The following is a 16,040-nucleotide window of genomic DNA, read 5'->3' on the forward strand; positions in this document are numbered from 1 at the left end:
TGTACATCAGCCATGTGAATTCATCACCCCACAGTCCGGTCTCGTCTTTCTGCAGATAATTTAGTGCATACACAGAATCCTCTGGGAAACCAACATTAACTCAGCCATCTGCACTAAAAATTCTGTTTTGTTGTTTTTGTTTTTTTTGCATTAAACGGATCTTTCCACCCCAAACCTATCACCCTAACACCCCAGTGTCTGGCAGATGCTGGAGAGTTGTAGTGACAAGAATTGATATCTTTATATATGACCCATGCAAATCCACTATTTAGCGGCCATGTCATTTTTTTTTTTTATTGTTTCTTACTGTGTTTTTTTCTGCCTCCTCGTACTCCTGTGAGCTCTCCTTTTCCCCCTCACTTCTGTTTGGAGTGAGCAGTGCACATTAGTTGTGGTCATGTGCACATTGCAAATCCCATAGTCCATAGGCTGAGGTTTAGGGTCAGAGGGGAACCTAGTTCAAACTGCAATGCTCTCCATGGGTAAGCAGTGGTTCCACTGCAGAGGTCCAACATACCCCCTGATGAGTTCGAACTGTAGCTCTGCAATCAGCACAGCTCATGCTCCCTGCTGATCAGATAGCTCAATCTCTGACTCAGTAAGGGGTGTGTCGAACCTCTGCAGAGAGGCCACTGATTTCACACAAGGGTCTTTATTGAGCTCTGGCTCAGTACGGGGTGTGAAACCTCTGCAGAGAGGCCACTGCTTCCAGACAAGGGTCTTTATTGAGCTCTGGCTAAGTAAGGGATGTGTCGAACCTCTGCAGAGAGGCCACGGCTTCCACACAAGGGTCTTTATTGAGCTTTGGCCCAGTAAGGGGTGTGGAACCTCTGCAGAGAGAACACCGCTTCCACACAAGGGTCATTATTGAGCTTTAGCCCAGTAAGGGGTGTGGAACCTCTGCAGAGAGGCCACTGTTTCCAAATAAGTGTTCTTATTGAGCTCTGGCTCAGTAAGGGGTGTGTCGAACCTCTGCAGAGAGGCCACCGCTTCCACACAAGGGTCTTTATTTAGCTCTGGCTCAGGAAGGGATGTGGAACCTCTGCAGAGAGGCCACCGCTTCCACACGAGGGTCTTTATTGAGCTCTGGCTCAGGAAGGGATGTGGAACCTCTGCAGAGAGGCCACGGCTTCCACACAAGGGTCTTTATTGAGCTTTGGCTCAGTAAGGGGTGTGGAACCTCTGCAGAGAGGCCACCGCTTCCACACGAGGGTCTTTATTGAGCTCTGGCTCAGTAAGGGGTGTGGAACCTCTGCAGAGAGGCCACCGCTTCCACACAAGGGTCTTTATTGAGCTCTGGCTCAGTAAGGGGTGTGGAACCTCTGCAGAGAGGCCACGGCTTCCACACAAGGGTTTTTATTGAGCTTTGGCCCAGTAAGGGGTGTGGAACTTCTGCAGAGAGAACACCGCTTCCACACAAGGGTCTTTATTGAGCTCTGGCTCAGTAAGGGGTGTGGAACCTCTGCAGAGAGGCCACTGCTTCCAGACAAGGGTCTTTATTGAGCTCTGGCTCAGTAAGGGGTGTGGAACCTCTGCAGAGAGGCCACGGCTTCCACACAAGGGTTTTTATTGAGCTTTGGCCCAGTAAGGGGTGTGGAACTTCTGCAGAGAGAACACCGCTTCCACACAAGGGTCTTTATTGAGCTTTGGCCCAGTATGGGGTGTGGAACCTCTGCAGAGAGGCCACTGTTTCCAAATAAGTGTTCTTATTGAGCTCTGGCTCAGTAAGGAGTGTGTCCAACCTCTGCAGAGAGGCCACCGCTTCCACACAAGGGTCTTTATTTAGCTCTGGCTCAGGAAGGGATGTGGAACCTCTGCTGAGAGGTCACCGCTTCCACACAAGGGTCTTTATTGAGCTTTGGCTAAGTAAGGGATGTGTCCAACCTCTGCAGAGAGGCCACGGCTTCCACACAACTGTCTTTATTAAGCTCTGGCTCAGTAAGGAGTGTGGAACCTCTGCAGAATGTCCTGATTGAGCAAGTGTTCTGATTGAGCTCTGGCTCAGTAAGGGGCATGTCAAATCTCTGTAAAGAGGCTACTGCTTCCACACATGGGTCCTTACTGAGATCTGTCTCAGTTGGCTCAGTAACGGGTGTGCCGAACCTCTGCAGAGAGGCCACTGCTTCCACACAAGGGTCTTTATTGAGCTCTGGCTCAGTAAGCGGTGTCGAACCTCTGCAGAGAGGCCTCTGTTTCCACTCAAGCATCCTTATTGAGCTGTGGCTTAGTAAGGGATGTGTTAAGCCTATGCAGAAAAGCCACTGCGTCCACATAAGGGTCCTTATTGGGCTCTGGCTCGGTAAGGGGTGCGTGGAACCATTGCAGAGAGGCCGCTGCCTTCACACAAAGGTCCTTCTCAACAGCACTGCTGGTGGTAGGAGTAACCCATGAGCAGGACCCAAAAACCACAAAAGGCAGGTGTCCCCAAAGAGATGATCGATAAGGACCTGTTCACACTATGGTGCTCCAGCAAAGCACTAGTTACCATGCATTCTAATGCAACGTGTAGCAGCAACGCATGATAGATGCAGTGGTATGGCAGTGTGCTGAAAAGACAAGTGCATCCTTCGAAAGGTGCAATGAGGTACCATTTAGAATGGATGGTAGACATCAAATGAACACAGTCAGTATGCTTTGCTGCACACTGCGAACGGGCCCTTAAAGTATAATAAAGGCAAAACATTTTTTAGTCTGGATCTCTTCGTAGTGGAGATGGATTAGAAGACCTGTCAGGTCTTTATTGCTGTCCCCATTACGAGCATCACCCTCTATTTGTCCTGTTTACCTCCAAGAGTGATAGGTAAAGAAAATCCCAAATTTTGGGTTGTTACCAGAGGGGAAATCTTCCAATAGGGACACTAGTTCAGGGACTCCCTCACATTGGAGGGATTTCTTCTCACGTCCTGATTTGGCTATGGGACAGGAAGTGAAGGGAAATCTCCACAATGTGACAGATATTTATTAATTTCAGGTACAGGCGTATCTCGGTTTACGAAACGCCTCGGTTAATGTCATTTTCGGTTTACAAATGAAAACCCATTGAAAATAATGCCTCGGTTTACAAATTTTTTTTCGCAGTACAAACTAAGACTCCCCAGGGTGCATTGCGCCTGGGAGGTTTATAGCGCCGGCCCCATGCCTTTAAAGTGCACTTTATAAAGAGTTTTGAACAGATAAAACTTTTTTTCACTTTTTTCTGACCTTCAGAACAGATTAATTGGTTCTCAATGCATTTATGAATTAATTTTTAATCATGTCCCTGTACAGTATTTATGCCTTTAAAGTGCACTTTATAAAGCATTTTGAACAGATAAAAAGACTTTTTTTGACCTCCGGACAGATTAATTGGTTTTCAATGCATTCCTATGGGAAACAGCGTTTGGGTTTACAAATTTTTTTCGCAATACAAAGTAAGTTTCCCCAGAATGCATTGGGAGGTTTATAGCACCGACCCCGTGCCTTTAAAGTGCACTTTATAAGAGTTTTGAACAGACTTTTTTTTTAACTTTTTTCTGACCTCCAGAACGGATTAATTTGTTTTCAATGCATTTAAGAATTCATTTTTTATCATGTCCCTGTACAGTGTTTATGCCTTTAAAGTGCACTTTATAAAGCATTTTGAACAGATAAAAGACTTTTTTTGACCTCCGAAATGGATTGTTTTTCAATGCATTTCAATGGGAAACCGCGTTTCGGTTTACAAATATTTTTTGCAATATGAAGTAAGTCTCCCCAGGATGCATTGCGCTTGGGAGGTTTATAGTGCCGACTCCGTGCCTTTAACGTGCACTTTAAAAAGAGTTTTGAACAGATAAGCCTTTTTTTTAACTTTATTTTTATCTCCGTAACGGATTATTTGGTTTTCAATGCACTTACGATTTTTTTTTTAATCATGTCCCTTTAAAGTGCACTTTATAAAGACAGATAAAAGACTTTTTTTTTTAACCTCCGGAACGGATAAATTGGTTTTCAATGCATTCCTATGGGAAACCGCGTTTCGGTTTATAAATTTTTCCCAATACGAAACATCCTGGAGAACGCATTCAATTTATAAACCGAAGTATTCCTGTACTTATGTAAAGTGCTGCGTAAATTGACAGCGCTATATATATATTGTACATTTATATCAGTCCCTAATCCTCAGTGACTAGAAAGTAGTTCCTGCACTTTGATCCAACTTCCATGTGACTTGAGGGTCATAGATTTCAAAGTAAACCCTCGAAAGTCACATGAAAGTTGCACCTGTATGATATACATGCAACTTATTTATTTCAGGTACTTATATAGCGCCGTCAATTTACACCGCGCTTTACATATATATTGTACATTCACATCAGTCCCTGACCCTCAAGGGGCGTACAATCTAAGGTCCCTAACTCACATTCATACATACTCATGCTAGGGGTGATTTAGACAGGAGCCAATGAACCTACCAGCATGTCTTTGGAGCTGGGGGGAGGAAACCGGAGTACCCGGAGGAAACCCACGCAGGCACAGGAAGAACATGCAAACTCCAGGCAGGTGGGATTCAAACCGACGACCTTAGTACTGCCAGGTGGAAGCGCTAACCATTTAGCCACTGTGCTGCCCAGAGATGGCAAAATGCAAAAACGTTTTGCCTTTAGTCCGACTTTAATAAAATCATGGCTGAAAACTTAGAAAACTCATACAATTTCATATATATATATATATATCTATATATATATATATATATATATACACATCGGGGCGGACTGACAACTCATGGGGCCCCCGGGCAATAGGGGATCATGGGGCCCCTGTGTCCTTGCCCAAACTCAAAAAAGCCTATGAAAAAGGTACCAGGGTCATCTCATGGGGCCCCCTACTGACCCCGGGCCCTCAGGCAGTGCCCGAGTTTCCAAATGGTCGGTCCGCCCCTGATATATATATATTTCAATATAGAAACGGAGTTGTAAGAAAAGAATATTGTAACATCTCAGCCTGTATCCAGGAAAAGTGCAATTGTTCCATCAGCATTATATGGGGGGCCCCGCGGACACTTACCCACAAAGCAGTGCTGCTTGCTATCCCAGAGAGGGGCCGCTCGCACCCCATTGGCCACCAAGGCTAGAAAGGCTTTCTTTATCTGTGTGCAGAGAGAGAAGGCTTGGATGAATACCAAGAAGCAGAATGTACTGGGACAGGACACCCAGGATGGAGACAAATCAATGCTAGAGGTGAGGACAGAAAGTTCAGCTGGCTGACGGACACACAATCCCAGAATATACGGCTGGGAGAACTTTCCCTTAGTTGGGATGATTTACTAAAACAAATAAACCAGACTAGGGATAATGGGACAGGCATAGCAGGCCAGTCTGCACAAATAGGGGGGATTTATAAAACATTTGCAGAGCTATTTTGCCTGCGAAAGTGCATGTATGTTCGATGTGCATGAATACCAGCAACATCGAATCACACAAGGCCATTGTCTCTCCGGGTCCTTTTTTTTAACCACTTCCTGCCTTGGCAATTTTCAAAAATTTTCACACACGTTAAAATCTGCATTACTTAGAACCCCCAAATGATATATTTTCTAGAGGCCCTGGAGAATGGAAATGATGGTAGTGTTCACATCGCATGATATTTGTCCAGCTGTTTATCAAGCGCATATTAAAAAAAAATTTAAAAAATGAATTTTAGTGCACACAAACACGTTACAATACACATTTTAGTAAAATATACCAGATGGGGTTGCATCAAACAAACAGATACCAAACATGTCAAGCCTCAAAACGTGCTGTGAATATGGCAAAAAATGTTGGCATTCAAAATTGTCCATAGGCAAGGTTTAATAGCCTTTCCAGGTTATCAATTTAGAGTCAACAGTGAATTACGGCCCAAGAATTAATTGCTCTCACTCCGATGTTGGTGGCGATACCTCACGTGTGTCAAAATTGCTGTTTACATACACGTACACGCCCTATGCCTGCATTTGCATGTATGTGTGGGGTGAAGGGGAGATGTTTACATTTTATTAGATTTCTTTGTTTAATATTTCATTTTTAACGCTTTTTTTATTTAATTGTATTGCTTTCACAAGATGGCTAACCAGCTTCTATGTGATAGCATGGACAGGTGACAGGTCCTCTTTAAGGAGACATCAGGTGTCTATGAGGCGTCCAATGTCTCAACTGCAGGTAATCAAGCCCTATTCAAGTTTGATTAGCTGCCAGGGAATTAACTTAAACCCAGAATCTTTCCCCCCAGTCTGGACACTCCTCTCTCCCATTCCAGACACTTCTCTACCCCAGTCTGGACACCCCCCTATCTCAGTCCAAATACTCCTCTACCCCGGCCCAGACACTCCTCTCTCCCCCGGCCCAGACACTCTTCTCTCTCCCAGCCCAGACAGTTCACTCCCCCGGCCATGACACTCCACCCCCCCACCCCCCCGGCCACTCCACCGACCATGACACTCCACTCCTTGGCCACAACACTCCACTCCTCTACCCTGGCCCAGACACTCTTCTACTACGGCCACAACACTCCACTTCCCCGGCCACGACACTCCACTTCCCCGGCCACGACACTCCACTCCACCCCCCCTGGCCACGACACTCCACTCCCCCAGACACGACACTCCACTTCCCCAGACACGACACTCCACTCCCCCGGACATGACACTCCACTCCTCTACCCTGGCCAAGACACTCCACTCCCCCGGCCACTCCACTCCTCTACCCCGGCCACTCCACTCACCAAAACACTCCACTCCACCGGCCACGACACTCCACTCCACTCACCCGGCCACAACACTCCACCCCCCCCCGGCCACGACACTCCACTACCCCGGCCACGACACTCCACTCCCCCGGCCACGACACTCCACTCCCCCGGCCACGACACTCCTCTACCCTGGCCACGACACTCCTCTCCCCTCGGCCCACAGACACTCCTCCCCCCCCGGCCCAGACACTCCTCTCCCCCCCCACCGGCGCAGACACTCCTCTCCCCCCGGCCCAGACACTCCCCTCCCCCAGTCCAGACACTCCCCTCCCCCAGTCCAGACACTCCCCTCCCCCAGTCCATCCATTCTCACTCCTCCTCTACCCCCAGTCTGTACATCTTCTTCCCAACTCCTCTCCCTTGTCGACATCCAGCAACACAGTCTGAATGAATAGCTCAGTCACACAAGCAGCTTTATATGTGTGTGACAATTTTGCTTTTGTTCCTTGATTCCCTTAAAGAACCAACACTGAAATTGTAAATCACTCGCGATGGAATGGTGATTTGTGGCAACATACTGGGCACAAGGGTTGCAATGATAAATGTATGTTGGTGCCGCACTGTGGAATTGTGGGTGGAGCCATTATAATTTCTTTGGTTTTAAAGATCAGTGAACGAATTATATTTTTACTATTTATGACAATGCCGGGTTCCAGCTATCTTTGCTGTCTACAATAAACCTCCATATGAAGTTAGCTTAGAAGGTTGCAGAGGTCCAACACTTGTGATGATAGCTGTACTGACCTGTAGCGAGGTGTCAAACACAACCAGCTTGCAGCTTGTAGGGATAGCGTCATAACATGGGCTCTTCATCATGAATTCCATGTAGACGCCGGCATCCTCCCCCAAATCTGCAGGACAGACCACCAATTATTAGAAGAATATGAATCAATACATGAATACCAACCACGTGCTTCTGATGTTTTTTGGGTCTTTCGGGACCATCCTGTCCTTCTGAGCCTGAGAAATTTGGCAAACTCCTTACCCAACAGTCAGTGGGGGGCCACCCCGTAATCACAGAATACACAGGAGCATGCCTTGGTTAATTGTTGAGCACCCTCTTACTCCCAACCCCAGTACTACAACCATCTACCCACCTCTACCCTGAATGCCACCCCATTTTTGCTACCTCCTTTGGTTGCTAGGATGCTGGCACAACAACCAATGACATTGTGGCCCAGCTGCCAGTGTCCCAGCAACCAATCTCTGGGCAGCATCAATAACCGTGCCCACGGATCCAACCTCATGAACCCAAACACACCCCTGGATGCCACCTCATTTCTGCTGTCCCCTTTTGGTTGCCAGGGTGCTGGCACAACAAGTAACATCACATTGGTTGGGCCACCAGTATCCTAGAAACCAATGCCACTGCATGGTACAATTTGATACTAGGATGCAGGCAGCTGGTCCTTACAGCATTACTGTTTGTTACAGTGATGGCAGGCAACTGCACCAAAACAACCAATGGCGCTGTGTGGTCCAGCAAACCAGCGTCTTAACAACCAGCTTAGTAACGCAACATTACAGAGCTGCAGGGAGGACTGTGTGGTTTGGGCACTCCACCCTCAGTGCCGCTGCCTGTGGTGGTCGCCTCGCTTTGCCTCATAGGCAGGCACACTCCTGCTGCTTTTTACTGGAATAAACAAAGCCAAGCACATGGGTGAGAAGTCAGATAAAAAAGCATGAGCAAATGAATGCTGAAACTGCTGGGCTGGACAAAGAGCTTCACAACGTCAGTGACCCCACATGGAGTACTTTTTGGGAATGCAAGCCTTACTGCTCTCAACGGACCAGGGAAATCCAAAGAAGCGGTGGGCAAAGAAACAAACAGAGGGCACATGGGCCTAGAGCATTACCTTCTAAAAATGAGTTTTATTGAATAAAAAGTAGTATACTCACAGAACCCTTGGGCTCTGAGGAAGAGGTTCTGCCTCGAGACGCATCAGCCATTTGGAGGCCTACAGTCCCCCAATAGCCACCATCTAAGGAGACTGGACCATGCTGTCTTTTTTGTGATGAGCCTTTGATTTTATTGATGCTGCCCCATCATTGGTTGCTGGGACACTGGCAGCTGGGCCACAGTGTCATTGGTTGCTGTGCCAGCATCCTAGCATCCAAAGGGGGTAGCAAAAATGGGGTGGTTTTAAGGGGTGGGGTGGCGGTGTGTGTTGGTGCTTCACTGTAATCACACTGCTTTGGATGGCTGTGCCGTGCTATAGGGCGGTGGGAAAGCAGTTAAGTACTGTCATTGGGCAACACAACTGAGTAGTAAGCATAGACTGTCTATGTAATGAACAAATACAGATCCATTCTACATACAAACTTACAAACTATACATAGAAACAATCTATCCATTTGTTTAAATATAGCCGTTTACATCCAAGATATTGTATAACAAAGAAAAAAATATAAGACTATTGATTTCTTCTTATATTACCTGGTGAGGAAAAGATAGGAAACTCCGGAAAGGGGAAGACTTCCTCCTACAACAAAGACAAACATGTCAGGATGGGGAATGCAGTGCACACTACATGGGGTATTCTATGTGACAGGCGAAGACAAATCAGCTCAGCAAAAAACGTCTCTGCAAATGACTTCTGCATAAAGCTGAGACTGGCCAATCTTCATATATATATACATTCTGTCCTATTTAAAAAGCATATTCAGTCAAATTATGGGATTGTAGATCGTACGTTTTACCTCTCTTCTTTCAGAGGGATTTTTCAAATTGTATTTGGTGACAAAGTCACTTTATTAAAGTGGTAATTTATCCTCTAACCCTGGGGTCAGCAACCAGGTAATAATCTACCCATCAATTGCAGCCATGTCATGGGTAGATGACGACCCCCTGGCACCTGAACTCTGTGTAGCTTAATCCTCACCCCTGCACTCTGTGTAACTTACTCCTGACTCCTGGACTCTGTGTAACTTACTCCTGACTCCTGGACTCTGTGTAACTTACTCCTGACTCCTGGACTCTGTGTAACTGACTCCTGGACTCAGAGAAACTTACTCCTGACTCCTGGACTCTGTGTAACTGACTCCTGGACTCTGTGTAACTTACTCCTGACCCTTTCACTCTGTGTTACTCCTAAACCCTGCACTCTGTGTAACCTTCTCCTGATCCTTGTACTCTGTGCTACTTACTCCTGACCCCTGCACTCTATGTTACTTACTACTGATCCCTGCACTCTATGTTACTTACTACTGATCCCTGCACTCTATGTTACAAGCTACTGACCTCTGCACTACTTAAGGTGTACTTGCATTCAGGCCAGTTTAAGTGAGCCATGCCTGAGTTCATTTCTCCCTCTCCCCACTCCCTCTCTGTTTTGCACTCGCACTGGATTGTTAGAGCACACTCCACTGCAAACCAAACCAGAAATCCCTGTTTCACTACACAGTTCTCTGTGGAGAAAGGGGAGCTCCTGCAAGGTTTGCACTCACACTATAACATACCGTACCGGATCAGTGAACCTTGCTTGGGACCACCTGTTCCCAGTGATCCCGCACATGGGGCTGGGGTCAGTTAAAAGTGCTAGTGTGAGTGCACCCTTACTCCTGACCCCTGCAATCTGCATTACTTACTCCTGACCCGCTGCAATCGGCATTACTTACTCCTGATCCGCTGCAATCGGCATTACTTACTCCTGATCCGCTGCAATCGGCATCACTTACTGCTGACCCGCTGCAATCGGCATCACTTACTGCTGACCCGCTGCAATCGGCATTACTTACTCCTGACCCGCTGCAATCGGCATTACTTACTCCTGACCCGCTGCAATCGGCATCACTTACTGCTGACCCGCTGCAATCGGCATTACTTACTCCTGAACCGCTGCAATCTGCATTACTTACTGCTGACCCGCTGCAATCTGCATTACTTACTCCTGACCTGCTGCAATCTGCATTACTTACTCCTGACCCGCTGCAATCTGCATTACTTACTGCTGACCCGCTGCAATCTGCATTACTTACTCCTGACCCGCTGCAATCGGCATTACTTACTCCTGACCCGCTGCAATCTGCATTACTTACTGCTGACCCGCTGCAATCTGCATTACTTACTCCTGACCCGCTGCAATCTGCATTACTTACTCCTGACCCGCTGCAATCTGCATTACTTACTGCTGACCCGCTGCAATCTGCATTACTTACTCCTGACCCGCTGCAATCTGCATTACTTACTCCTGACCCGCTGTCATCGGCATCACTTACTCCTGACCCGCTGCAATCGGCATTACCTCCTCCTGACCCGCTGCAATCGGCATTACTTACTTCCAACCCCTGTACTCTGCATTACTTACTCCTGACCCCTACACTCTGTTACATACTATTGACCTCTGCACTACTTAACAGTTTAACTGAGCCATGCCCAAGTCCGATTCTCCCACTCCACCCCCCTCCACCTCTGGTTTGCGCCCACACTGGATTGTTAGGAAGTGTTCCCAGGCACACTCCACTGCAAACCAAACCAGAGATCCCTGCTTCCCTACTCACGTATCTAAGGAGAGAACTTTACTCCCGCATGGTTTGCATTCACACTGCAGCAGACCGTACCAGACCATAAGTGACCCATCTGTTCCAAGTGGTCCCGGGCATGGCTCGGAGCACTCACACTACACAAATGAATTGGCCAACAGGGCCAATTAAAAGTGCTAGTGTGAGTGCACCCTTACTCCTGACCCCTGCACTCTGTATTACTTACTCCTGACCCCTGCACTCTGTATTACGTGCAGTACTTCTGACCCCCGCACTCTGTATTACGTGCAGTACTTCTGACCCCTGCACTCTGTATTACTTGCAGTACTTCTGACCCCCACACTCTGTATTACTTACTCCTGACCCCTACCATGGATCACTTTTCAGACAGTATAACAGGAGCAGCTGACAGGCATTAGGGAGGGGATACTGCCACCTCCTGAATGCGTTTTTTTTTTTTGACAGCTGAACAGATTTTGGGAACACCATGCTACAACCATGAGCTTAGCATTTAGCTCACGGTTATGGTGTGGTCCCCCCACTGACTGCAAGTGTAAATCATCCCCAAGCTCCGGTTCATATATATGTGGCTGTGCAAGCTGAAGGTGCGCGGCAACCTATTCATTTGAATTGGCTGCTTTGTCTGCGTTTTCTGTAAGGAAAATGTCCTTGCAACTTTTTCTAAAACGTGGCCACACAGGCATCGCATGGTGTTTTTGCACCATGTGGTTTCGATAGGCGGGTAACCGCACCGCGTTTTTTGGATGTGTCTCATACACATATTTTCTTTACTCTCTTAGAAGCCTTCCTCCTGGCAGCAGTGTTTTGGCCAAAAAAAGAAAAGCCTGATGTTTGTAGAAGCGTGTAACACGCAGGGGCGGACTGACAACTCATGGGGCCCCCGGGCAATAGGGGATCATGGGGCCCCTGTGTCCTTGCCCAAACTCAAAAAAGCCTATGAAAAAGGTACCAGGGGCATCTCATGGGGCCCCCTACTGATCCCGGGCCCTCGGGCAGTGCCAGGGTTTCCAAATGGTCAGTCCGCCCCTGGTAACACGTTTAGGCGCGTCAAGCATTTGGAAGTTAATTCACTTCATTGGCCGAAATAAATCATTTATTCTGACCAATGAAATGAATTAACGCTCAAGAGATAAACGCAACTTGCATCAATGCGCATTTACATGCATTAAAGTGGAGTTCCACCCAAAAGGGGAAGTTTTGCTTTAAAGACTGGTCCCCCGATCTCCATTAAGGATTGGCAGCTTTGGCGAGCGGGTACCCGAAATTGACAGGTACCCGCTCCCACTTCTGCTTCCGATCGCCTAGGCGATTGCAGCAGAAGTTGTCCTCCCCCCTCCCTCCCCATAGTCTTGTGGGACACGTGACAGGTCCCAGAAGACTACGGGGCCATTCAGGAATCGCAGCACTACTCATGCATGCGCAGTGGGCACCTGGCTGTGAAGCCACAAGCTGTCATAGCCGGGTGCCCACACTGAAGATGCCAGTGCCTGGAATACAGGATGGCCGGTAAAACGAGCTGCGGCGGGGGCACCGCGGGATCGTGGGACAGACGAGTAGTTGTTTTTTAAAAGTCAATAGCTACAGTTTTTGCAGCTGCTGACTTTTATTTTTTGACAGTGTGAGTGGAACTCCGCTTTACCCCCGGTTCACATCTGTGCGGGTGGTGCCGCTGCTGATCCGTGCAGCCACACCACCCGCACAGATAATTGAGGACCCGTGGGTGGGTGCCATTAGTTCTAATGGTACGCCGCCCGCACTGGAAAACGCAACCGTACTGAGAACTGAGGTTCCCGTGCGGGCTGCGTTTTCCAAAGTAGTGCAGGGACTTCTTTCCCTGCATGTCACGGGTACGGGAGTCCATTCAAATGAATGGGCTCTCCTGCCCAAGCAAAACACGGCCCACATGGCCGCATAGGTGTGAATCGGGGGTAAGAAGACACAAGCAATTTTTCTGGCAAAACTTTGCTGCTTGCGGTCGCACTGGCAGTGGGTATCTTTCCTGCCTCTAAAGTTTATTTGTGGATGGATTCAGAGGCCAACATGGAGGGGCGTTTAAAGGCAGGAAAGAAAAACTCCAGGCGCCCCTAGGAGCAGCTGTAAAAACGTCCTGTGTGCATGAGTCCTAAACGGCACCCCCATACGTTTTCCGTGCAGCATTGTTTTTGGGGGCGGCTGCATGCCGGTGCGTGAATGTGCGATTAATATGCAGTCCTGCACTTGCATATAAGTGCACCTAGGCTAAGACATCAATATTTTCTAAAAAATAAAATGGGCAGCAGAAATAAAAATGCATTGTGTGTAGAAACCGCCAAATCCCCTCGGATTGTGCTTATCCAGTGTGCCATGGAAATAATTCGGTCTTCCTTCCTGCAATCCACATTAATCCCCGGATCACTCATCCGCACACACATCACCGGCTGCCCCTTCTGTGATACAAGGACGACTCCAGGATTATGGAATACAGAGAGCAGAACCGGAATGATTTCACAATCACCTGCGGGGCTCATTCACACCACATGGTGCACATTAGGTACATGCTGGTGTGTGCTGTGAACTTGCGCTGTAATGTGTTGATAGAACGCATTATAGGATTTGATTTTTTTCTCTTTTTCCAACATGTCCTAATTGTTTTCAGCACACATCTGTTGGTATGAACTGATGCCACAAGACATACATTGCCTCGCTCGTGCACTGGACAACTTTGCTGGTGCGAATGAGCCCTAAGCATCTCCAACACAGGGGCGGACTGACCATTTGAGCACTCGGGCACTGCCGAGGGTCCGGGGTCAGTAGGGGGCCCCATGAGATGCCCCGGTACCTTTTTTATAGGTTTTTTTGAGTGTGGGCAAGGACACAGGGGCCCCATGATCCCCTATTGCCCGGGGGCCCCATGAGTTGTCAGTCCGCCCCTGCTCCAACATCAACTGATAAGACACATTGTGCCACACTTTCCTTACCAGCCACTCCAGTAGATGAGGACAGAAACAACAGAGGTGGATGATGACAAATGCAAGATCTGTGTAAAAGTGACCATACACTATACAACCTCGGTACAATCTCCTTTAGATTTATCAAAGCTGTGTAATAGCAGAAAAAACGTAAATAATCCATGCAGCTTGTATTAAACCAGGCAGGACCTTATACTACATTAGTTGATGTAGTAGATCTAAAGGAGATTGTATAATCAGATTGTATAATGTATGGCCAGCTTTAACCTCTTGCCGCCCATATAATGCATATGTGTAGTGGCAAAATGGGTAGGTTTTAATGTCCACATACCAAACATATGGATCCATGGGCGGCTGAGGTTTCTGTGCTGAGAGCCGGCTCACTGTGCAGGTGTAATAGCCCAGTTAAAGGGGGATTCTGGGTATCTGTGATATATAGACACATGCCACATGCTGTATATAAATACACACACACACACACACACATATATATATATATATATATAAACAGAGAGAGAGCTCTCTCTCTCTGTATGTGTGTGTGTATGTCTATCTATCTATCTATATATATATATATATATATATATATATATATATATATATATATATATATATATATATACACACACACATACAGAGAGGGAGGGGGAGGGGGAGAGAGAGCTCTCTGTTGTTATATATATATATATATATTGCCAAAAGTATTGGCCCCGCCCTCCAAATCATTGGATTCAGGTGTTCCAATCTCCTCCATGGACACAGGTGTATACAATCAAGCCCCTAGGCATGCAGACTGCTTCTACAAACATTGGTGAAAGAATGGGTCGCTCTCAGGAGCTCAGTGACTCCAAGCGTGGTCCCGTGATAGGTGGCCACCTGTGCAATAAGTCCATCCGTGACATTTCCTGGCTACTAAATATTCCACGCTCAACTGTTAGTGGGATTATAACAAAGTGGAAGCAACCGGGAACAACAGCCACTCAGCCACCAAGTGGTAGGCCACGTCACATGACAGAGCGGGGTCAGCGCATGCTGAAGCGCACAGTGCGCAGAAGTCACCAACTGTCTGCAGAGTCAATAGCTAAAGACCTCCAAACTTGGTGTGGCCTTCAGATGAGCCCAACAACAGTGCGTAGAGAGCTTCATGGAATGGGTTTCCATGGCCGAGCAGCTGCATCCAAGCCTTACATCACCAAGTGCAATGCAATGCGTCGGATGCCGTTGTGTAAAGCACGCCGCCACTGGACTCTAGAGTAGTGGAGACGTGTTCTCTGGTGTGACCAAGCACACTTCTCTGTTTGGCAATCCAGTGGACATGTCTGGGTTTGGCAGTTGCCAGGAGAACGATACTTGCCCGACTGCATTGTGCCAAGTGTAAAGTTTGGTGGAGGGGGGATTATGGTGGAGGGTTGATTTTCAGGGGTTGGGCTTGGCCCCCTAGTTCCAGTGAAGGGAACTCTTAAGACGTCAGCATACTTAGACATTTTCAACAATTTCATGGTCCCAACTTTGTGGGAAGAGTTTGGGGATGGCCCCTTCCTGTTCCAACATGACTGCTCCCCAGTTCACAAAGCAAGGTCCATAAAGACATGGAGGAGCCAGTTTGGGGTGGAGGAACTTGACTGGCCTGCACAGAGTCCTGACCTCAACCCCATAGAACACCTTTGGGATGAATTAGAGCGGAAACTGCAAGCCAGGCCTCCTCCCCCGACATCAGTGCCTGACCTGACAAATGTGCTTCTGGAAGAATGGTCCAACCTTCCCATAGACACCCTCCTAAACCTTGTGGACGGCCTTCCCAGAAGAGTTGAAGCTGTTATAGCTGCAAAGGGCGGGGCCAAC

The 16,040-nt window shown here is 47.7% G+C and overlaps 1 protein-coding gene across 2 annotated transcripts in view; it reads right to left on the reverse strand.

Annotated features, from left to right (window-relative positions):
- PRKAG3 (protein kinase AMP-activated non-catalytic subunit gamma 3) overlaps positions 1-16,040 on the reverse strand; it is a 70,074-nt gene that overhangs the window by 49,625 nt on the left and 4,409 nt on the right. For both annotated transcript variants that reach the window (XR_016313614.1, XM_089683562.1), the window contains exons 2-4: positions 9,185-9,230; positions 7,492-7,598; positions 5,026-5,107 (exon numbers count right to left, since the gene is read on the reverse strand). Coding sequence is in view for 1 of the 2 variants with exons in the window: in XM_089683562.1 (XP_089539688.1) it covers positions 5,026-5,107; positions 7,492-7,598; positions 9,185-9,230 (235 nt within the window). In the remaining variant the exon portion in view is untranslated. The remainder of the gene's footprint in view (positions 1-5,025; positions 5,108-7,491; positions 7,599-9,184; positions 9,231-16,040) is intronic.

The sequence above is a fragment of the Staurois parvus genome, unplaced genomic scaffold (genome assembly GCF_062004578.1).
Source record: "Staurois parvus isolate SC_StPar_1 unplaced genomic scaffold, SC_StPar_1.0 ptg000315l, whole genome shotgun sequence".
Lineage (NCBI taxonomy): Eukaryota > Metazoa > Chordata > Amphibia > Anura > Ranidae > Staurois > Staurois parvus.